This window comes from Eutrigla gurnardus, assembly GCF_963514095.1.
Source record: "Eutrigla gurnardus genome assembly, chromosome: 17".
NCBI lineage: Eukaryota > Metazoa > Chordata > Actinopteri > Perciformes > Triglidae > Eutrigla > Eutrigla gurnardus.
The window spans coordinates 1,091,479-1,116,641 of NC_139928.1; the positions used below are offsets into that span (position 1 = coordinate 1,091,479).

General features: G+C 42.3%; 1 protein-coding gene across 1 annotated transcript in view; it reads right to left on the minus strand.

Annotated features, from left to right (window-relative positions):
• Positions 1-3,324: 3,324 nt before the first annotated feature.
• The window catches only part of thap7 (THAP domain containing 7), a 45,276-nt gene continuing 23,437 nt past the window's right edge, over positions 3,325-25,163 (minus strand). The window contains exons 2-5 of the mRNA XM_084031595.1: positions 10,750-10,829; positions 7,895-8,032; positions 7,698-7,808; positions 3,325-5,482 (exon numbers count right to left, since the gene is read on the minus strand). Of these exons, the coding sequence (XP_083887721.1) occupies positions 4,330-5,482; positions 7,698-7,808; positions 7,895-8,032; positions 10,750-10,829 (1,482 nt within the window). The 3' untranslated portion in view covers positions 3,325-4,329. The remainder of the gene's footprint in view (positions 5,483-7,697; positions 7,809-7,894; positions 8,033-10,749; positions 10,830-25,163) is intronic.

Here is a 25,163-nt window from a genome sequence, read left to right on the forward strand (position 1 = left end):
CAGAGATATTGATACTCAAAAATCAAAAGTACCCAAACGGTCCCCCAAAGTGCCACGAGGGTTAAGGGTGTACCACACAGTTATAAGGCGGGTGTTTTAATGTTGAAGAAAATGTTCACACTGCTGCTGTTGCGCTTTTTGATAATTGGTGGTGCCGCTGCCACATTTGGGTGGCCAGAAACTCCTAGTTTTTTTAGTTAGTTATCCAGTTGTGGATTTATCAGGAAGGTTTGATAGTACTCTACTTCTTCACCTTCCTTTGTTCTTTTTGGTGGTTGTGATGTTTTTTGTCTTCTGTTTTGGGGTGTTTTTCTTTTATGGATCCAGACTTCTCTCTTACTGTGGTGGGGACAACTCCATTTTTTATTTCATTGTTTCTTCTAGCATATGACAGCTCTTAATCTCATTTCAGTCAGGGGTGTTAATATTCCACACAAAAGGACCACTGTACTAGAATACTAGAAATGTCTTCGTAAGAAAAATGTAGATTTTGCTATGATTCAGGAATCACATTTATGTGCAAGGATGTGGGTCGATTAGCCAATAAGTTTTATCACCCTATTGCAACTTGCAGCTACAAAATGTAAGGGAGTTTTGGTATAGTGTAAACGCAAACTAAAATTTGATGTGATTGACTCTTGGGACGGACGATGCAGGTCGGATAGCCATTGCCAAGATTTGCATGGATGGGAGAAACATTGCACTAATTTCTGCTTATGCCCCAAATGCCTTTGATCGCGCTTTTTTTTAACTACTAACCAAATCCCTGCTTGATCTCGCTGGGTTTCATTTAGTTTTAGGGGCAGATTTCAATGCGGTGTGGGACAGCGGCATGGACAGAACAGGTGGCAGTGAGACTAGGGACCAACATCTTGCCTCTGAGGCCTTGCGCCAGTGGGCATCCGATACAGGCATGGTCGACATTTGGCGTTTGTTAAACCCTTCTTTAAAAGACTTCTCATTCTACTCAGGGAGACATAAATCCTTCTCGAGACTAGATTTGATCTTTGCCTCAAAAGATTTATTTCAAAATACTCAAAATGCGCATGACATTCCGGTTACCTGGTCTGATCACAAACCAATATATTGTTCGGTCACTGTTCGTCAGTCTTGCAATAACGCCCCTAGGTGGCGTTTCAATTCTTCCTTACTGCGAGATGAAACATTTAAAACTCAGTTTCAGACAAATTTTAGCGAATTTTTAGAATTTAACGTTGGCTCTGTTTCCAATCCGAGGATACTTTGGGAGGCGGTGAAAGGCTTTATAAGGAGTAACACCACTTTGTACGCTTCAACACGAAATAAGGAGCGTGCAGCCAAATTGGAAGCTTTGGAATTAAAATATGCGACCCTTGATGCTTCCCTGCAACATAATTTTAACGACTACACAGCCCTACAGAAGGAACTGATTAAAAAAGAGGTTAACTCTCTTCTGAGGCGCCGTTCAGAATTTCTTATGCACAAAACTAGGCAAACATACTATTTTAACTCCTCGAAACCCAGTCACCTACTGGCAATGAAATTTCGGATGAGCACTTAACAAAGTTGTGGCGGATGTGGACAGGTGGTCTAACCTGCCAAATTCACTTTGTGGTAGGGTAGCCATAATTAAAATGAATATTCTGCCCAGAGTCAATTTCGTTAGCTCGATGCTCCCCCTTCCCCCGCCCCCTCAATACTGGAGCAAATTACAGTCGGCAATAACCAAATTTCTGTGGCGTGGCAAACGATCTCGCATTAAGCTCGCCACTATGCAGCGAGAGAGGCAAGCAGGTGGCCTGTCTCTCCCAAACTTCAAGTTCTATGAGTGGGCCTTCACACTTAGACCTCTCCTATCTTGGTTTCAATCTGATGCCCAGGTGTCTTGGCGAGCTTTGGAGGAGCGGATGATAGCTCCATACTCTTTTTCTAACATTCTGTATTCTAAAATCTCACCCCATTGCTCCCTTTTGTGATTTGGTCCTATGATTTCATATTTGCTATTGATATGGAGGAGGGTGGAGAAACTGGCTGGTTGCTCTTCTGTGTGGGACCCACACTTTCCAATATTTGACAATGAGAGGTTACTGATTGGCAATCATCCTATTCGATTTCCTGATTGGGAAAAAAAAACGTTTGCACACTTGGTGACATTTATGGGGAGGGGGGGTTACTTACTTTTCAGAACATATGCATTAAGCATGGTATACCACGTACCTCCTTTTTCTTTTATTTGCAACTGAGGAAGGCTTTAAAAAGCAATGGTGCCCCTATACAGGCCACTCTCACACCACCACATATATCTCCATATGGAGATAGTACATATAGCATTGCGGAGTGAAATGCAGGAAATGTATTCACAAGTTTTTGTTTTTCAATTTGGTTTTGTTTAATAAAACAGTTTAAACTGCAAAATTGATGAGTTTATTTTTTATTCCCTGAATGTGTGCTGCAAAATAACTGTAAAATAAATGCTTTCATCCCCCTTCCTGTACGGAGCTAGGGGGCACCAAAGTTTGAGATTGTATCCTCATTAAGTGGTGTAAAGTCATCCTGGTTCCTCTCACACACACATACACATCTGAAAAATGTAGAATTAAAAGAGAGTGCAGGGGAGCTAACACGTGGAGCACTAGCCATTTTGGAAACAAAAATAATGGAAAAACAGCATTCATGTTAAGGCAGGAACACACCGGCCCAACCGTTGGACGTCTGAAGCGTTTGGAGAGGCTCGGACGAGGTCGGGAACACATATGTTTGGTGTGTACAGCTGCGTCGGAAGCTTTCGGAGCCGCGCGGACGTTGTCTGATCAGACTGAGCATGCGAAGTCTGAGGAGGTGGGCTGTTGGACGTCTGAGCCATTGGATACTCTGATTGGCGGTGTGCTAGCGAATCAGAGTATCCAATGGCGGTGTGTGGGCGGGGCGGAAGTGACGATGGTAAACTCCGTATTACTCGTTCCCTACTGAGACGACGTCTTCGTAAAATATCCGCTTTTACGTGTCACCCTAGCCAGAGTCATCTTTCCAGAAATGCCAAGTATTTAGTCCACAAAGGTCTTCTCGAGTCGAACGAATACTGAACCAAGACTGTGTGTGCATTGTTTTTATCTGCACTCTGTTCCGTCATTTCCTGTTTTCCTGTTTTGGAGTACTGGCACGAGACTAGCGCCACCCGCTGTTAAGGAGGCTTATTGCATCTCGCGCAAGTGCAGAACGTACACGCTGCTGTGGTGTCGGAAGCACGTCGAAGCGGTGTGTACAACGCACCTTTTCTGCCGAACGGGTCAGACGAGAGGCAACAGAGTGGGCGGAGAATGGTCGGATAAGGCAGTTGGACGTCTGGGCGGTGTGTAGGGGCCTTTAAAGGACATCCTTGGGTGAGATGATGGGAATTGTTTCACAGGTGAAACATTTCCCATCATCTCACCCAAGCATGCTGAAGTCCAAGCTTGACTGATAATGATATTTCATGTCTGGATGCCCTGGGTTCAATTCCCATAGGTCACAAAGTAGCGCAATGAATAAATAGTCATTCTCATATAGGTGCAATCCCCCCAGAAAAAGAAAGTGGCTTCAGTTGAAAATTAAGCATAAGAATATTGCGCAAATACGTTGACTAAGGCTTATGTCAACGTATGTTTCACATATTAAACAGTAAATATAAGCAGGTTTTTCAATACAGAAATGTCCTTAAACATTTCATAATTCTCCCGTTCGCAAAAAATCTAAAAAGCACTGCAAATAATCTGGTTGTGGATTATGTCCGCGATATGAAATGTTGAAAATGTTGGAGAATATTGTTTAGATATGTGATCGGTAGGAAAGGTAATCAAAATTCTCTCCCAAAGCAAATTTTATTTCCATATCGACTCGGGTGACGAGGAAAGGATGGCACATTTTTTCAGAGTTGGTTCAGATTCCGGGAAAAGGCGGAGACATGTAGGAGAAACTCACGGTTTGTTGAAGAAAACCTGCCAGCGAGCAGGTTAGGTTCACAGAGTATGTTGCCCGGATAACTGACTCAGATTTATGCTGAACTGGCCTTGTGAAACCGAAAAACCAGAGTTTCCCTCATGTCAGGGTTAACTAACTCCAGGTTTTCACTAAACCTGCTTTCTGAAACGGGCCCTGGTCTTAAAAAGTAGTAATCGGGAACATTTTCTCCTAAAATCGAGGTTAAATCACTACCATTAAATGGTGATTGAGCTTACAACCCATGTTTGACTGACATGGTGAGTGAGATAAAAGGTGTACTGTACAACACCACCATGTCTGGTGTCACATATCATCCTCTCAAATACAGATTTAGGAGCATATTCAGCCATGAATGATTCAGATAACATCCTGTCAGTTGATGAACTCGGTGCTCAGCTGCAAGTGAAATCCCTCCAGGTGTTCTTTAAGTTTTTCCCTCACATCCTCTCCCATTTCAGCCACTGTCGTAGAGTTGATAACAGAATGTTGGTGACGGTGTTCATCGTCACACGATGGTTCTCCTCTGGACGGATGTCTGCTACGTCCTGGGTCCACTCTGAACACTCCTCTGCTATGTCCCAGAGCCAACTCTGACACCAGTACAGTTTGTGTTTTATCAGCAATCAAACCTTGTAGTCCGTCCTCAGCAGGGACAGGAACCAGAATAACTTGTCCCTCAGCACTGTCCTGTATCCACAACAGCTGCTGCTGCAGGTCCAGGTGAGCAGCAACTTCAGCCTCCCTAGAGGACAGCTTCTGTTCATTAAAACCAGGCAGAGACACGTGTTGAAAACCTGGAGTACGGAGCAGGAATTGTGAACCTGACTCAATGGTTTCTAAACTTTCATTGGGTGGTTTCTCCAGCCTGACTATTTGTATGTCTTTTTCTTCATGGAGCTGGACATCGATACCCGTCAGTCTGTCCTGCCCTCTTCCACAGTGAAAGCAGTATCCCTCGTCCTGCTTAGACCAGCTATTAGTGTCTGGAAGACAGTGAGCCACAAATTTGTCCTCAAACAGCCGTGTGTCCTCAGCTCTAGCATCTGTCTTCTGGTTGGACCCTGGTCTCTTCAGCTCTTCTCTGCTTTTACAACCTTCCTGTGATAGTAGTAGAGTGTGTTTCAGCCGTTTATCACGCAGCCTCAGCACGGTGCTGCGCAGCCGGTTCTCCCTCCGCCGCGCTGCATGGAGCTGTCGTAGGGTCTTCTCCAAGCAGTCGATGGCCTTGTCATAACGCCTCCTCCACAGCAGGGGGCAGAGTTGAGCGTAGCTATGCTCCTTGGGCAGGTAGAAGCCTGGAAGGGGGGGCAGACGCCTCATGTACCGGGATGGGGAGACAGACTCTGGTGCTGGACTCTGTTCCTGCTGCTCCAGCCCTGATGTCTCTTGAGAAGATGCAGGTGTGCTTTTAAGAGTCTCCTCATCTGCTGCTACCGACAACTGATCTGTGGCTTCCTCTGAACTTTGACCCCTGTCTGTGGCCAGCTGAGTGTCCTCTTGGTGGCCAGGAGAACAGGGGCTCTTCCTGTAAGAGAGAAAGTGACATAGTCTTTCCAAGGTCAAGCCTTTACTCTTATTCAGTGATGGGAATAACAGCGTTATTAACGCTGTTACTTTTTTCAGTAACGAGTAATCTAATTGATTACACATCTCATTATTATAACGCCGTTATCGTTAGTGCCAAAAAATGTGTCGCGTTTCTTCATTGAAGGCAGAAAAAAACAAATGTTACGCTATATTAAACAGAGACGCGTCAAGGACTAGGACCAAGCGGAAAACGGCCGCTCAAGCTGAAGCCTTTTTCCCTTAGTTTAGACCGCCCACAAGCTCCTCGATTGGCTCTGCCGTTTCTTGAGTGATTGGCTGTCCCCGCTGTCACTCCATCTTGCTTGCACACCGATAGGTCTGCTAGTCTGCGGTCAGGAATCCGCTACTGGAAATTGGGAGTTTGGTCTGCCTGGTTCACGTCAGCTAGAAGGATTGTAATATCAGAGGTTTCTTTTACATTAACGTTTGAATCGGTGTGCGTATGTGCGCGCGTGCGTGTGTGTGTTTGGTAATTAGACACAGCCAGGATGTCTAAAAGAAAAGTGGACATAAGAGACTTCTACACCCATCCTGCAACACCTTCACTGGCTCCCAATAAAGCAGCATATCCACTTCAAGATCTTCCTCATCATTTACAAAGCTCTCAATAATCTGATCAATAAAATGTATTATTATTATTGTTGTTATTATTACTATTGGATTAGAATTGGTTGATAATGTTTTGCTACATGCTTTTCCAAAAGATATATTGTGTTATTTTTATCAATCCACTATAAGCATAGTAATTATAATATCTCCAGTAAAATTGTTTAGATTTGTGCACTGTGGATTTCTGTTTGAGTATCCATTTCATTATAATACTCAGATTTATCATAAATAATTGAACACGCACATGTATTTCAAGTTCCGTCAAAGAGGGATGGAGATGGGGTCCAAATTATTTGACACATCAGTATTTAAAAATTATTTGAAAGTAATGCAATAGTTACTTTCCAAAGTAACTAGTTACTTTTAGAATTTGTAACTCAGTAACTACTTTAGTTACTTTCTGGGAGAAGTAACTAGTACTTTAACTAGTTACTTTTTTAGAGTAACTTGCCGAACACTGCTCTTATTACAACACAGCTTATGTTCTTGCAGTACTGTGTACTTTAGGTTGCTGTGCTGTTGTCAAATTTACTAAAAAAGACCATACCAGTGTTGAAATGTCATTGTCCATTGACAACATTGGCCATCTAGTTTATCATGTTTACCAAAATTGTTTTATTTATTTTTGAGATATTATGAGATACTTTGTCCAATAACTACTTATTGTAAGTCGCTTTGGACAAAAGTGTCTGCTAAATGACCTAAATGTAAATGTAAATAAAAGTTACAGGTTACAGGTCAAGGTTAGCTAAAGCTCTTCTACCTAAAATTTGAGTTTGAAATTAAATTCTTTAATTTCCAGGCGCAATAACGGCTCTCTTGGCTCTGTTGCGATTGAAAGCTACGAGGGCGGAACCACATAAAATAAAGAGGTCAACGATTGGTTGAAAATTAAGGGGCGTTCAAACCAAACCCGTAGCACATTTTTGATGCGAGTAAATCACATGTAGAGTCAATAGACGTGAATTTGTGCCTGGAGGTGTGTGAGATTCTGCTCCTGTCGTCACTTATCAGTCTCTTACAATAGTATCTTACGTTTCATATGGACCAGATGACCTAAACCCTAAACGCAGCAACCTTACAGTTGACTGTTTTTACACACCGATTCAACATGATGGCAGTTAGAAAAAGGTAAGCTGAGATCTACTTAAGTATACACTGCACACTACGTACACAACATTGGGGGAGTGGGGGATATGGATAAACAGGCTCTAGTGTGAGTGTGCCCTAAGTGACTTTCTACTCCAAGGACTACCATTATTCTATTATCAAGCTGGACAAGGTTTTTTTAGTTGGTTGGTTTCCAACTCAACTCACATGGGTGATCATACCTTGGACCTAGTATATCTCCGAGATATTGATATTAGATAGATATTGATCATACCAGTTGTGAGCTGTACACTGCTATGAACATACGCGGTAGACTGCTACATACATGTAGTATGTAAGTATTAAGTAGTACATTACATTTGTGCACATAAAAACCAGAGCCAAATCCCTGCTCATGACCAATGACAAGATGTGTGTGCATCAGTTCCTTGTACCTGACAGGAAGATCTTCTGGTGTCTGCGGTCTCTCTGCTCTTTTGTATTTGGTCGTTGAAGAGGAGACAAATACTGTAGGAAATGCGTCTTCCTTTAGTCTTCGGATCCCACTATGAGTGAAAAAGTCAGACACAGTTTGGCTGCTATCCAAACACAGATAACCTGCAAAGCAGTCAACCAGAGAAACCACCGGTACCTGCATCCAGACAGCTCAAAGCTGTCAGGGCTGAAGTGTTTGGAGCAGAAATAGACAAAGTCAGTCTGAGGGTCCCAGGAGTCCGCACGGTGGGAGTTGGTGATCCAAAGGTTCCTCCGAGGGGCTCCTTTTGGTAATCTATCCATCACAATGACACATAGTATTGATCACACTAACAACATGTTGTCTCTCTAATGTTGTCATCATGTGTCACTTAAATACTAGGGGTGTAACGGTACACAAAAATCTCGGTTCGGTACGTACCTCGGTTTTGAGGTCACGGTTCGGTTCATTTTCGGTACAGTAAGAAAACAAAATGCAAAATATAAATGTGCTAGTTGTTTATTACTTTTGTGCTTTTAACAGTAGGAACATGCACTGGAGCTAGAATGCTGCTCAAAAATATTTATTTAAAAAATAAAAATAAATAAAAATAACAGACTGTTTCTTTAAAAAATATATTTTCTCCATCTGATGTGCAAAATTGAACAGTTGCAACACTAAATAGTTTCAAGTTGTTGCTCAGATTAAATAACATGAATAAGGCTCAGACTGTTTTTTTTAAAACAAATCTTTTCTCCATCTGATGTGCAAAATTGAACAGGGCAGGGAGAGGCTGTTTAAATGCGGTGGGGAGCTGTGTTTGCACTAACGTTACGCTCGTCTTTCTCCTCGTTGTAGCGATGTTCACGTGGGGGTGGTGCCGTTTCAAATGCGTCAACAGGTTTGACGTGTTGCCAGAAACATACCCGACCTCACATGAACAATGTCGGCAAACCGCTTTGCCGAAGTGTTCCCAAACGGGAGACCTTAATGTCGCGGGAGGGTCCTCCAACTCTGGCTTGTTGCCAACGCTAGCGGCATTAGCCATGACGTCCGCTACGACTGCTGTTTATTGTGTCGCGGTGTGCGCAACTGCGCATGTGCGGCTGCAGCATGCTCCACACATGCGGTCCTCTACTTAATATGTCCGTATGGAAACTTGTTCGGTACGCCTCCGTTCCGAACCGAGCACCCCGTACCGAAACGGTTCAATACAAATACATGTACCGTTACACCCCTATTAAATACACAATTCAAGTTGTATAGGGAGATTTAAAATCATGATAAAATCATAATGGACAACAGGACAAAGCAATAACCGGCCTGACTCCAATGGCTCACTTGGCTGTGACATTTCGGGTTGAAATCAAACTTTGAGCTCCTATTGGTAGGAAGCTCAGGAGAGAGGACATGCCCCCAGTCTCACCTCGGACATGAAAGAGGGCGCAGAAGGGCAGATCATTTTCTTTCACCGAGACGTCAGTTGCTCCATAAGGGGACTTCGAAACATCTTCTTATTGTTACTCACACTGCTCCAGCCCAAATGGGCCTAGGCCAGATTGCCTCTTGTACATGCACTATATTGCCAAAAGTATTCACTCAGCAATCCAAATAATTGAAATCAGGTGTTCAAATCACTTCCATGGCCACAGGTGTATAAAAGCAAGCACCTAGGCATGCAGACTGTTTCTACAAACGTGTGAAAGAATGGGTCGCTCTCAGGAGCTCAGCGAATTCCAGCATGGTACTGTGATAGGATGCCACCTGTGCAACAAGTAGGGGTGTGAATCTTTGGCTTCACAGCGATTCGATTCGATTAACGATACAGTAGTTGGAACTACCAGTTGGAACTGGCCATTTTTTTTTGTAACGATTCGATTCAATTATGTAAACCATGATTCGATTCAGTAACTTGTAACCAAAATTCGATATTCATTAAATAAACATGCAATAATGCGAGTGAGACTATCTGTATTCTTCTGAAAGGTTAAAAAATAACGTATTTATTCTATAAAAAAAAGTAGTCCTGCATAATACTTTATGCTGAATACAAAAATGTAATCAAACATTGCTCAGTTATTTTTAACATTTTCTATAGACTACATGCTGGCAGGGGAAAGAGTGTCTTAAACGTATTAAAAAATTAATCATAAGTAAGAATCACGATTTTGGAATATGACTGAAGTTGGGCAAAGATGTGTTTACTTCCATTTTTAAGCCTTAATATCTGTGAAACTAATCATCTGAGAGAGACCATATTTTGTAGAATGTTTAAGGTAACACCAGAGATAGAAGCAGAGGTGATAGAAGTCTTTTATCTGCAAAAATGGGAGCTCAGCCACTCTTCAAATGTACTACTTTATTTCAACAAGCCACATTTTAAGTACCTACCATACTATGTTATCATTGATACACCCCTGATATTCCATGTCTGGAAGCTATTAGTAACAGATATACACTGTAGAAATTTTCAAGGCCACAGGTGAGATAGTTTTCTAGATATTGCCGTTTAAAAATGGCTTTTCAGAGCATGATGCCAAAAACCATCTAACCTACCCTTCATTCAATTATGTTTCATGAGAAAACTGTTGACAGTAGAGACCTAATATTTTGGATTTGTCCTATTAACAAGTGTGTCTTTGTACTTGCATTTTTTAAGGACATTCTGAGATGGTCAGGTGGGAGGCATTTGATGAAATGACACGGAATGACCCAACTTTCATATACAATTCATTGATATATCATCAATACAACTATAGTTTATGTGTGTCCGTCAGTCAGCACGGTATAGTAGCACATTTAATGTTGATGAACTGGTTTCTGCTCTAAACATGAACTCTCTTTTTTATGTTCATCCATTAAATAAGAATATCCAACATAGCTTGGAAGTAGCTGGAATAATAATTTCAGCAGTCGTTGAAAGCAGATACATTTTTCATAAAAAGGAAGACTTTTGGTGGGAATGGCCCTATAGATAGTGAATACAATAAGTCTTTACAACCTAGAGGTATCTAAATGTGTATAAGGCTCACTTGTGGAAGGTGATACCAGCACTACGAGTGCCACGGTTGTCTCGAGATTTGCAACCGCCCGCTGAGCAATGTCTTGGCATCTGAAAGTGAAGAGAAAAAAAACATGATCAATACCATGCTGTAAAAAAATTAAGTTAGTCTGGAGCCCTGATTTAGATGCTGGCTGCAGGCGTGCCAATGCTAGCTATGGCTGCTGTGCTTACATCAGGTAACACTAGCTAAAGCTGCTGTGCTAACGCTAGCTAAAGCTGCTGTGCTCACGCAAGCTTAAGCTGCTGTGCTAACGTAAGCTTAAGCTGTTGTGCTAACGCTGCTGTGCTAATGCTAGCTACAGCTGCTGTGGGGATTTTACTTTCAGGCTCTGATATACGGTGAACTCTTTAGCTTACCTCCACCATATTTGAATGAGATATGAGGCGCCTATGCTCGCAGCTTCATGAAAAACGCCCCTTGGTGACGTAGTACACTTCACTGGCCAGCCAGTATGCCCTCCAGCCAAAAAGGACTGCTACCAATTTGTTGCACATGATTAGGTCATGGTTGGCCAGCAGAAGTTAAAAAGAAATACTTTTTGGTAAACTAATAGAAAGTGCTCACACAGATTAATGATTTAATAAAGAGATCCCCCCCAAGTCATCATTTTTCTTTTTAATGTCATCATTAATATTGCATTGTGGAATTTGTATCATATCATGGGACAATGCGTTTCAACAAGGCTTTTTGTAAAACATAATTTCAAAGTTTTTAAAGTCATTTTTGACAATATATTCAACCTCACCACCCGAAAAATGTCAGGTGGTGCAACCACATTATTTGGAAAAATATTTATATATTTATTCTATTTATTGTAAGTAACATTTTAGGCAGGTATACCTTGGTGTGTCAACAGTGTCTGAGACATTATTTTGTGGTTGAGTTTTGGATTAATAATAATTTAAGATTATTGCATTCTATTGACCAGGAATTCCATATTTGTATTATCCAATTTTGAATTAAAAGACAGAAAAACTATCAAAAAAATATGAAAATAAATCTATTACATATAATAGCATTTCTGGTTCCCAACCATTTTTTCACTTTTAGTCATTATTTTTTGGTTTAAATAATATTTCACCCGGTTGCACCACCTGATTATTCAGTTGCACCACCTGACGACAACATAAATAATGACAGGAAATACATTCAATAATTTCTACTTTTATTTCACAAACAAAAAAGCTGTTTTTGTCAATGGTGTCGATTAATTAGGGCCCGAGCGCCGACAACGTCGGGCTGCGAAGCCCTATTGTACGTCGGGCTGCGAAGCCCTATTGTTATTTGAATGTTTCTTATTATTCTTACACATGTTCGACCTGCGTTTTGGGGGCCTTCGCATGAAAAAAAACTAACGTAAATTGGAGTGTCTATAGGGCCTGGCGAAAAATTTGACAATTTGGCGTCGGTCACGAAAAAGTTGCTCGCTAGCGCCACCTAGTGGGAGATTCGCCATCCCCGCCGCACTGTAGGTCCGATTGACATGAAACTTTGCGCACATGTGCAGACAAGTCTCCTCTACAAAAAAGCCACTGGGAGTACAAAAGTCCGCCTGGCAAAATTTTCCGCCATCTTGGATTTTATGAAAAACTGGAAGTTGCGCATTTCTCGGACACCATTGGTCCAATTTGGACGAAATTTGGTTTGCATACTCTTTAGACCTAGGTTAGGGGGTGGTCCGAAGATGTTTCGAAAATATGCATTTTATAAGAAGATATCAGCCAATGAACATTAGAGGGTGGGGCTACCAAAATGCAATTAGCATATCTCTATAACCTTTGCCCCTAAAAATACGAAACTCGAAACCTATGTTGCAATAGCTTCAAAGAACATGCATGTCAAGTTTCATCAAAATTGTGTAATGTTTGGCGCTGCCACAAATTTCCAAAAAGTGCCATTTTTGGCCGTTTTTGGCTGTTTTTGGCCATTCACAGGGGTCGTACTAAATCGAACTTGTCCTATACCCAGGGGCGGGCTGGGGTTGAAATTCAGCCCGGGAGCTTGGTTTGGAGAGGCCTTTTATCCGATCGCACGAAGGGCACAAGTAGAACCGTAATTTAATTTAAACACAAATACTTTATTTTCAACCAACAAAACTACTGTGTGTGTGTGTGTGAAAAAATACCTGTTCAATATACTGTACAAACTGCTGCTCCTCCTTTCTCTCTCTCTCTCCCTCCCTCCCTCTTCTCCTCCTCTTCTTTCTCCTCTCCCTGTTTAATCCTCCTTTTTCTACTCCTCTTCCTCCTCTTCTTTCTCCTCCCCCTCTTCTTTCTCCTCCTCTTCATCTTCTTTCTCCTCTCCCTGTTAAATCATCCTCTTTCTCCCCCTCCTCTTCTTTCTCCTCCTCCTCCTCTTCTTTCTCCTCTCCCTGTTTAATCCTCCTTTTTCTCCTCCTCCTCTTCTTTCTCCTCTCTCTGTGTAATCCTCCTTTTTCTACTCCTCCTCTTCTTTCTCCTCTCCCTGTTTAATCCTCCTTTTTCTACTCCTTCTCCTCCTCTTCTTTCTCCTCTCCCTGTTTAATCCTCCTCTTTCTCCTCCTCCCCCTCTTCTTTCTCCTCCTCTTCATCTTCTTTCTCCTCTCCCTGTTAAATCCTCCTCTTTCTCCCCATCCTCTTCTTTCTCCTCCTCCTCCTCTTCTTTCTCCTCTCCCTGTTTAATCCTCCTTTTTCTCCTCCTCCTCTTCTTTCTCCTCTCCCTGTGTAATCCTCCTTTTTCTACTCCTCCTCCTCCTCTTCTTTCTCCTCTCCCTGTTTAATCCTCCTCTTTCTCCTCCTCCTCTTCTATCTCCTCTCCCTGTTTAATCCTCCTCTTTCTCCTACTCCTCTTCTTTCTCCTCCTCTTCATCTTCTTTCTCCTCCCTGTTTAATCCTCCTCTTCTTCCTCCTCCTCTTCATCTTCTTCCTCAATGTATTCCTATTCCTCGTCCTTCTTCCTCCTTCTGCTCATTCTCTTCCTCCTCTCCTTATTATCTAAACAGTGTGAGTACCTTTTCTGACCTGTTTAGATGTTAACATTCTGCTCTAATTTTCTTTCTTGAGAATTTATCAACACTGATTTTTTTTATTCAGTTGTATGCCCATCACTGTTTCTATTACTCTTATCCTCTGTTAATATTGTGTTATTCATCTAAACTCTCAGATGCTCTCATGCTTTTGTCATCTCAACCTGCCCAACAAAAGGAAACTGTCCTAACTTACTTTATCAGCAAGCGTCTGAGCAATGCACTGCTCTCTGCAACTCTGTCTATGACTGTATCATTGTCCAAAGTCATCAGGGTCTCTTTCTCTGTTGACATTAGCATAAATCCCTCAAGATGCTCCTGTGTCAGTGTGCTCCTCAGTCTATTCTTTACAAACTTTAGAGTTGAGAAAGTTCTCTCACAGGCCACTTGACTGAAAGACAGGGTCAGTAGGAACTTATAGCCTAGTCCGATGACATGATAGGCATCAGTCAGCAGGTTGTATTTGGAGAGTATGTGATAAACACAAATTGCACAGTTTTTACAAGAGGTACAACTGGTGTTTTTCAGCTCCATGTTTTCTCCATTTTCTGTCTCTTCTGCTGTCCAGACAGTGTATGACTCAAAATGGGGCAACTTAAGTCTCTCCCAGTGGCTGGCAAGACTGCAGAGCTCAGCCTTCAGCCTTCCAGGTGTGGCCCTATCATCAAACCTAAGGATGCACTTACTGAGCTGTTGGAGGGCTTCAGATGGAAGCTCCCTCTCTCTCAGGACTCCAAAGTTTTTTGGGTCAAGGCAAGCAAAGTCATCATAAAGAGCTCCATTTGAGGAAAAACGAGTCTGAATGCTCTCAGTGACAGTGTCTAAAATCACATTGTGGACCTTGACCCTGTACTGGTCCTCTACCTTCAACTTCTGCTGTTCCTCTGCTGCCTCACCTGGCATGGTCTTTCTTTTCCTGCTCTTTAATTCAGGTAGACCCACCTGAACCATCTCTTTAAATCCGCCCTCCTCCAGCTTCTCGTTTGCCCACTTGACAAATACATGTGCTGCTTTTGTGACACCATCCATGTCCCTGGTGCATCTTTTTAGGCTATCTATGGCCCCCATTACAAGCCGATGTGCAGTGATTAGATCCATGTTGCTAGTCTGAAGGTATCTGGACAGTGGTGAGGTGATCTCAAAGATCCTCAAGAATATCTGGGCTGTAAGCACGGTCTCATGCTTCAGGAGGGACTCAATGTAGCCCTTAGCTCTTGCCCTGACATGTGCTTTCATTGACATATCTTCCACAATTCTTTTCAAAGTTAGGATCAAATCAACAAACAAGGCATTGTCTGGGCTACCAAAAGAGCCAAATATCTTAGTTAGGGCTTGGTCCTTGGCCCACCACCTGGTTTCCCCAATGGGGGACAGCCTTCTGTGACGCCTGTCATCACTCACTTTCTCCCACATATTCATACGCTTGTACGAGTCCTTGATAAAAACTGCAACGTCATTCACGATGGAGAAAAGAGATGCACTTTCTATCACAACACCTGTGGTGTCTCCCAGAACCAGATTAAGCACATGGGCATAGCACCAGATGTGCACTTGGTTTGGGGATTCTGACGACAGTAAAGTGGAGAACCCCTTATACTGGCCCTGCATGTTTGCTGCTCCATCTGTGGAGTTACCGACACAGTTCCGGATATCAATGTTGACCTTTGCCAGAGTCTCCTTGAGTAGCTGAACAAAATAATCTCCTGTTGACGACTCACATGAAACAACACCAATGAGCTTCTCATGGATTGTGTCAGTTACATACCTGAGGACAACAGCACACTGGTCTGTGGAGGTAATATCCTGCGTTGTATCAATTTGCACAGAAAACATTCCGGCCTCTCTTACTTCCCTTGAAATGTTTTCTTTGATCAGGTTGCTAATGATGTCAATCACTTTGTTGACAGATGTGTTAGAGAGCAAGGTAACGAGAGACCCTCTTCCTTTAGACCCTGTTTCATGTAGACTCTTGCTTTTCTTTATACATTCACTCACATGTTCTTGGAGAGAAACATCAAACTTGCTCAACAGCAGGATCATTTCCAAGAAATGTCCATGGTTAAGAGCCATGTTTTCCCAAGTGTGGGCAGCCTCAAAATTAGTGCCCCGGTAGCTCAGACCACATTTTCCTATGACCTTTATCACTTCTATGACACGGCTCATGACTTCACGTTTTTTTCTGACCTGTTCACGATGGAGAGACATTTGTTTTCCTCCAAGTAAACTTGCTATGTCTGCATGGGTGGCCTTCATGAAATATGCTTCAGCACTTTCTCGATGCACTTGATTTCGTTCATGTTCTTCTATTCGTTGATGTACATGCTTCCATGCTTTCATTCCACCTTTAACAAATGCACTATCACTTGCAGATGGCTTTGCATATGCCAAACATACTGTGCAGTACAGTGAGTTTTCTTTCTCACAGTAGGAAAGCCACTTTCTCTTAATGCCATCTTTGGTTTGATAGATAGACATCCCTTTTCTGGGGGGTTGTTGAGGATGGTAAGAAAAAAACAGATCTAAATCTTTGGAGGCGGGACGTGCGTAAAAATCAAAACCCTCATCTTCAGCTGGTTGTATCCCTGGCTCTGTTTCCCTTGTGCTTGGCCCTGCCTTTTCCTGTGCATCTTGTGCTGCATGAAAAGAGCATCAGTAATAACGAAGATTAGCAATAAGTCATTAAGAAAACGGATAATTCAGAAATGGTGGATGAGCTTTTTGTTCCTGTGGAACTTTACATCTTCATATAATTCTAAGCAAAGACCTATTGCTAACCCAGACCTTCACACTGCACCTGTACCTGGCACTGTTCTTGCTCCACTTTCCTCAGTCCCCTCCTCCGCCTCCTCCGCTTCATCCACCTCCTCCTCCTCCTCCTCTTCGTCCTCTTCCTCCTTCTCCTCCTCATCTGTCCCTCTCTCCTCCTCACTCTCATGACTGGCATTATCTGTGTCTAACATTAACAGCAACAATGATAACATTTATAGTACTTTTGCAAATAATTCAGTGTTAGAACACAAACAAAATCTAAAATTCAATTTAAGAAAAGTGCCGCGCGCGCGCACACACACACACACACACACACACACACACACACTAATGCAGAAACATCTTTTTCATCCTCACTTTCTCTGCTCCACCCATCTCTTTCTCTGGCTTCTTTCTTTTCATCATCGCGATCCTGCCCCTCTTCCTTCCTTCCTTTTCTGTTTTTTTAACAGGAAAACCAGCCGTTCTTCTGACTGAGTTGCTGAGCCAATCACATGTCAATAGGAACAAGGATCAGCTCAAATTGAGAGGGGGGGCCGCTCGTATCCCCCCTTAAAATGCAAGATATTAGAGTGACCCAGTCTGGCGTTCCAATCTGCCACCTACAAGGGCTGTAAGGGCAGGCTGCCTGTTTAATCGCGGGCCGCGGCCCCGTTTTACATAAAAAAAATAATAAAAAAAAATCTGACCACCGGCCGGTTCGGCCCAGAACAGACCGGCCGTTCGGGAATCCTCCTGAACCTCCCTGTGGCCACCCCGCCCCTGCCTATACTGTTGATCCGATTGATACCAAAATTGGATATGTGGTTGGAAAGGCCTTAAGGACAAAAAGTTGGTCAAAGATGCTCCAAAAGTCTAGGGGCGTGGCCACGCCGACGCCATGACTGCGCTACTATTTTCAAGCTTCGCCATTGACATTAAAGCTGTTATAACTTCACCGCTTGTTCTCTGATCTGCTCCAAAATATTCATGCTTGTTAACAGTCACGTTCTGAACACAACTGCACTACAATTTTAACTCACAGGTAGAGCGCCACCTAATGGCGACAGGAAATGTGACTGATTTTAGGCCCTTTTTCTGAGCAACAGCCCCCCCTCTAGGTAGGGCATAGACGCATGAAATATTTTTTCCTAGATAGCCCAAGTGGAGCTGTACAAAAAAGCCTCTTGGACCCACCGCCTTAAGTCATGATAAAGTTGGTAAAAAAATGTTTTTAGCCAAGTGTGTAAATCAGCCAGGTTTTCACTCAATCCTCAGTCAGGACACATAGGGAGGAGAGACACAGGCGCACAGCAACCACCAGATGGAGTCAGACATCTATCAGTGACACATGGAGAACTGTGAATCTCACATGCAGCTCAATCTGCCTCACACCAGATCAACAGCCATGCCACTTTTAATTCCTTCTTTTTAATTCCTCTACTTTCAGCCTGGACACAAAGGGAGGAGGAGAGATGGCACACATCTCCACATGCACCACACACAGCTGTCAGTTGAACTCTGCCATAAACATCCAAACTATTATAACTTCAGTGTTTCTTCTCTGAGCTGCTCCAAACTTTCCACACCTGATAAGAGTTCCTTCCTGAACACATCTGCACTTTGATATTCACTCACAGTCAGAGTGCCACCTACTGGCGACAGGAAATGTCATTGATTTTGTGACTTTTTCCAAGTTAAAGCCACACCTGATTTTTTTTTATAACTAATTCCTGTCATTTCAGCTTGCAAGGAGGACACAGGGGGAGGAGGAGAGGTCACACTAGGGAGAGGAGGAGAGATGTCAGGAAGGCATAAACATGTGTGTATGTGACAAACAGATGGCTTTGAATTCAATCGCTTGTGTCTAAACTTGCTCCACGAGGAGGTGGCCGCTGCACAGGTAGGCGGCTGCCACGCGTGTGAATGCAGGCACTCCACGACCGCACGTGAGAGACGGATGCCTTTCGGTGTCCATCGCTTGTGTCTCGACTTGCGCCACGAGAGGCGGCCGCGCCAATGGCAGCGTCCACGACACTGCCCTGTGACTGCAGGCACTCCACGACCGCATAAGAGCGAGGGCCCGTCACGATACTGCTCGCAGTTTTAATTGTAGATTGTTAATTGATTTAAAAAAAATAAACTAATAAATAATAAAAGTGATGATTTAAAACATTACATTAAATTGTAACATTTATAAAATACCTCAAATTCATAGCAACTTGAATAGAATACAGCGACAGTGTAAAAGATTGATTACTGAATTGATACATTTGTTTAATACCCTTAAAAACATCTTATTAGGTCCACTGAAAAATGTCCTTTCAAAATATATAAAAATGAATTAATAGTAGTTTTCAAAACATTAAATTCATTGCAACTGAAATGTAAAATATAACTACACACAAAATAAAAACTGTGTTTTGGCAACAATCAAAACCATTTTGACAAGATAACCATCCGACCCTAACCCAATACCAATATGTTTAGGTTAGCCATGTATTCCTTGAATTTAGAGGTTCTGGTTCAACACATGTAGAGGGCTACTATCTAATTTCAGGTGTGCCTAGTAAAGCAATCCCAGTCTGCTTGGCTTAGCTTGGTGTACCTTGAATTAAGAGGCTCTGGTTCTGAGATCACTTGGAGATCATCAGTTGTGTAATATTTCGTCAGCAGGATGAGGCCAAGTAAACACATTTTTTATTCCCAACTGCTGCATGCAGCTCACCTCAAGCTCATTACCAATAGCCCGAAGAACCTGTCCCAAAACGTCTGGCCTTCATATTTGACGAAGATGAACTTGCCAATCATCAAATCATGGTCATCTTGGACACTGGTCTGGCTACTGGCTGTTTGGAGGTTGACCACTGTGGTGTTGTGGCACTTGCAGATGTGCGGTCTGCTGCAAAAGCAAGAAATCTCCCTGTGCATTATTTGCCCAGGTTCTACAGACATAACCTGTTGAATCCCCAATGTTCCCTTTACAGGGGGAACAGCAACTGGCACAGCTTCATCAAGCCTCCTGATTAGGGCTGGAGCGATACCCTAATCTCCCGATACGATACACGTAATTCAGCTCACGATATACACTCACTGGCCACTTTATTAGGTACACCTGTCCAACTGCTCGTTAACTGCAAATTTCTAATCAGCCAATCACATGGCAGCAACTCAATGCATTTAGGCATGTAGACATCATCAAGATAATCTGCTGCCTTTCAAACCAAGCATCAGAATGGGGAAGAAAGGTGATTTAAGTGACTTTGAACGAGGCATGATTGTTGGTGCCAGACGGGCTGGTCTGAGTATTTCAGAAACTGCTGATCTACTGGGATTTTCACGCACAACCATCTCTAGGGCTTACAGAGGCGCAAATGCCTTGTTGATGCCAGAGGTCAGAGTAGAATGGCCAGACTGGTTCGAGCTGATAGAAAGGCAACAGTAACTCAAATAACCACTCGTAACAACCGAGGTATGCAGAAGAGCATCTCTGAACGCACAACACGTCGAACCTTGAGGCGGATGGGCTACAGCAGCAGAAGACCACACCGGGTGCCACTCCTGTCAGCTAAGAACAGGAAACTGAAGCTACAATTCGCACAGGCTCACCAAAATTGGACAATAGAAGATTGGAAAAACGTTGCCTGGTCTGATGAGTCTCGATTTCTACTGCGACATTCAGATGGTAGGGTCAGAATTTGGCGTCAACAACATGAAAGCATGGATCCATCCTGCCTTGTATCAACGGTTCAGGCTGGTGGTGTAATGGTGTGGGGGATATTTTCTTGGCACACTTTGGGCCCATTAGTACCAATTGAGCATCGTGTCAACGCCACAGCCTACCTGAGTATTGTTGCTGACCATGTCCATCCCTTTATGACCACAGTGTACCCATCTTCTGATGGCTACTTCCAGCAGGATAACGAGCCATGTCATAAAGCGCGAATCATCGCGGACTGGTTTCTTGAACATGACAATGAATTCACTGTACTCAAATGGCCTCCACAGTCACCAGATCTCAATCCAATAGAACACCTTTGGGATGTGGTGGAACGGGAGATTCGCATCATCGATGTGCAGCCGACAAATCTGCAGCAACTGCGTGATGCTATCATGTCAATATGTACAAAACTCTCTGAGGAATGTTTCCAGTACCTTGTTGAATCTATGCCACGAAGGATTAAGGCAGTTCTGAAGGCAAAAGGGGGTCCAACCCGGTACTAGCAAGGTGTACCTAATAAAGTGGCCGGTGAGTGCATATCACGATATTTACATTTACATTAAAGGAGTCATAACCTGGTTTTATACGTATCCAGCCCCCCTTGGATCGCTTTGGATCAATTCGTAAAACTTATTAGAAAAAAAAAAAAAAAATTTTAATCAAACATTGAGTTTGTTCTGACCCTTTTTCGTACCGCGATTTTATCACGCGAGATTACGCGCGAGGTTTTGACTGGTCCGGATGTGCATTGTATAATATGTAATGAGGCGCGCGTTGATTCGCCGCAGGAAGGACAGAGCCGGGGGGGCTTGCCTGCATGCAGACTCCAAAACATAATGGCGGCGCTTCGGCGATTTCAGGTAGCGGACGGGGCGGGGTTGGGTGGTGAAAGAGGGGTGGGCTTATGCAAGTAGCCGCCACGGTGACGTCACCGAAGGCGCAGAATCAAAATCTCGTGCTTTAGGAATGCACACCCTTGTGTGCTATTCCTGTTCGGAAAAAGAGCAGAAGCGAAAAAACGGCGCCACTTTCAAACTCCAGCCTTTCAGGCAAGTTTCAACTGAGGTCAAACACAGATATGCATGTTTTAACAAGAGAAATTGCGATTTCCTGGTGATGACTCCTTTAAGGGCATTTAGCAGATGCTTTTGTCCAAAGCAAATTACAATCAGTACATTTATTCAAAAGAAGAAACCACAACATATCATTGCCGATAAAGTAAGAGCTAAAAACAGAAACAAGTGTTAGGTCCTCATCTGAGTAGTAGTAGTAGTAGCTGTTCAGCAAACATACCTTAAGAACAACAGTGCTATGATCAAATTGGTATGAACATGGAATTGCTATTTTTTCTGGGGGGGGGGGGGTTATGCTATGCAGTCAAAGTGAAGTCTGAACAGGTGACTTGGGCCTTTTTCGGAAGATGGCAAATGACTCCTCTGTCCTGACATTGGTCAGGAGTTTGTTCCACCACTGAGGCGCCAGAACAGAGAAAAGTCTGGACTTTGCTGAGCGACATTTGTTTGATTTCAGCGATGGTGGTACCAGCCGGCAAACTGAAGTAGAGGAGCAAAGTGCTTGCGTCGGGGAGTGTGGTTTGACCAGTGTTTGAAGGTAGATGGGTGCCGTTCCATTGATGGTCTTGAAGGCCAGTGCCTTCGTCTTGAATTGGATGCATGCTGCAACAGGGAGCCAGTGGAGGTCACAGAGGAGGGGGGTCACATGGGAGAATTTGGGTAGATAGAAGACAAGGTCGTGCTGCAGCATTCTGGATACGCTGCTATGGTTTAGTCGCCGAGGCCGGGAGTCCAGCCAGGACAGAGTTGCAGTAGTCAAGGCGGGAGATGACCAGTGCTTGGACCAGGAGTTGCGTTGCATCCTTTTTGAGGAAAGACTGAATCCTGTGGATATTGTAGAGGGCAAATCTGCAGGATCGGGCCACAGCAGTGATGTTGGGGGTGCAGGATAGTTTGTCATCAAAGATTACACCCGGGTCATTCCGTGTTATTTCATCAAATGCCTCCCACCTGACCATCTCAGAATGTCCTGAAAAAATTCAAGTACAAAGACACACTTGTTAGTAGGACAAATCCAAAATATTAGGTCTCTACTGTCAACAGTTTTCTAATGAAACATCATTGAATGACGGGTAGTTTAGACGGTTTTTGGCATCATGCTCTGAAAAGCCATTTTTAAACAGCAATATCTGGAAAACTATCTCACCTGTGGCCTTCAAAATTTCTACAGTGTATATCTGTTACTAATAGCCTCGAGACATGAAATATCAGGGATGTAGCTCAATGATAACATAGTATGGTAGGTACTTAAAATGTGGCTTGTTGAAATAAAGTAGTACATTTGAAGAGTGGCTGAGCTCCCATTTTTGCAGATAAAAGACTTCTATCACTTCTGCCTCTATCTCTGGTGTTAGCAGCTTAAACATTCTACAAAATATGGTCTCTCTGAGATGATTAGTTTCACAGATATTAAGGCTCAAAAATGGAAGTCAACACATCTTTGCCCAACTTCAGAGTCATATTCCAAGAAACTGACAACAAGTATCAGGTCCAAACTTACTTTTTTTGAAAGATCATATTCTTGTTAAAATCATATAAAAAAATTGGGAGGGTGTTTTGCCTTAATTTGTTGCAGTGATTTTTTAAAATCCTGATATTGGTGGGGTTTTTGTGGACAGTTTTGGTACTGCATGTCCTAACAGCCCACTAGTAAACATCACAGGAGGGCAATTCAATTGTGTTTTTTACCATTTACCAAAGACATACATGTGACTAAATGCTACTGATAAATTTAGCCTTACGAAAACATTAAAATGTAGCACAGATGTAGTTACAGAGGCAATAAGTCCTTGAATGTGAGTTAAACATGCTGAAAGCAGCTTTTAATGTCTTAAAACATGAACAAACATAGCATAATATTGAAGAGTGTACATTTTGTCATACTAGTATATAAATTACACAACCAAAATAAAATAATGATCTTAATTTGAGCATAAAGATTTTACATTACAGTACAAAAGTCTCCAAAGTTTGATATTGAATAACAGTTTGTCTCTATGCTCACTATGAGGGATCACACATTTTTCATCTTTTAGATCCAATTCCTTCGTCACATTCATTAATTTGGCAGTCACTTTACAAATTGTCTAATGTACATCTCTGCTCTGTTGTGCTCATCTTTTTTGATGGCATACATGCGCCCAGTTTCTGTAGAGGGAACGTCAAATCTTGCAATTCTATGCTGCAGTGGGACATTGCACATGTCTTCTCTTCTTGGCCAGTAGAAACTCTTGGCAGGGCCATGTGGGTGCATGAACTGAACCAGTACATCTTCATTTTAATCTGAAACATCTCTGATACTTCCTATCCACCATTTCTGATCATACACACAACTCACATATTGTCTCATAGTGAGCATAGAGACAAACTGTTATTCAATATCAGACTTTTCTACTGTAATGTAAAATCTTTATGCTCAAATTAAGATTATTATTTGATTTGGTTGTGTAATGTATGTACTTAAAGTATGACAAAAAGTACAGTCTTCAATATTATGCTATCATGTTTGTTCATGGTTTAAGACATTAAAAGCTGCTTTCAGCATGTTTAACTCACATTCAAGGACTTTTTGCTTCTACAACTGTGCTACATTTTAATGTTTTCGTAAGGCTAAATTTATCAGTAGCATTTAGTCGCATGTAGGTCTTTGGTTAATGGTAAAAAGCACAATTGAATTGCCCTGCTGTGATGTTTACTAGTAGAATATTAGGACATGCAGTAACAAAAACGGCCACAAAAACCCCACCAATATCAGGATTTTAAAAAATCACATTTTTGAGCCTTAATATCTGTGAAACTAATCATCTGAGAGAAACCATATTTTGTAGAATGTTTAAGCTAACACCAGAGATAGTAGCAGAAGTGATAGAAGTCTTTTATCTGCAAAAATGGGAGCTCAGCCACTCTTCAAATGTACTACTTTATTTCAACAAGCCCCATTTTAAGTACCTACCATACTAGGTTATCATTGAGCTACACCCCTGATAGTTCATGTCTGGAGGCTATTAGTAACAGATATACACTGTAGAATATGTATATTGCTCTTTAAAAATGGCTTTTCAGAGCATGATGCCAAAAACCCTCTAAACTACCCTTCATTCAATGATGTTTCATGAGAAAACTGTTGACCGCAAAGACCTAATATTTTGGATTTGTCGTAGTAACAAGCGTGTCTTTGTACTTGAATTTTTTCAGGACATTCTGAGATGGTCAGGTGGGAAGATTTTCAGAAATTTGATGAAATGACACGGAATGACCCAATAGTGACTGTTGGCCTCCACGTGATTCCACTGCAGTAAATGAAAACTTAAAATTATTTATGCAAAAATTTAATTTGATTGATGTATGGAAGTTTAACAATCCTAGCATATTTGCTTTTACTTGGAGTAATAGAAAGGCCACCAGGCGTTCACGATTGGACTATTGGTTAGTTTCTGATCATTTGAATATTGATAAAATATCAGTTAATATCATCACAACCCCATTAACAGGTGGTGAAATCAGATATAAAAAAATGAATATTGGAATTTTGAAAAAAAAAAGCAAAGTCCGAGGATGCTTTTGGTAGCAATTGGGAACTTCTGAAATTTAAAACTGGCCAATATTTGAGAAATTATGGTAGTATTTTAACCAAAAATCGTAAATTGGAGGGAAGAAAGGGTGGTCTCTAAAATAATTTCTTTGTACCAGAAGGACCCTGCAGATATATAAGAGGAAAGACTAATTCTAATTTTGGAACAACTTAAACTAAGTGGGATTTACTCCAACAAAGCAAAAGGTGCCTTTATAAGGTCAAGAAAAAGATGGATTGAAGAAGGGGAACAGAACTATTTCT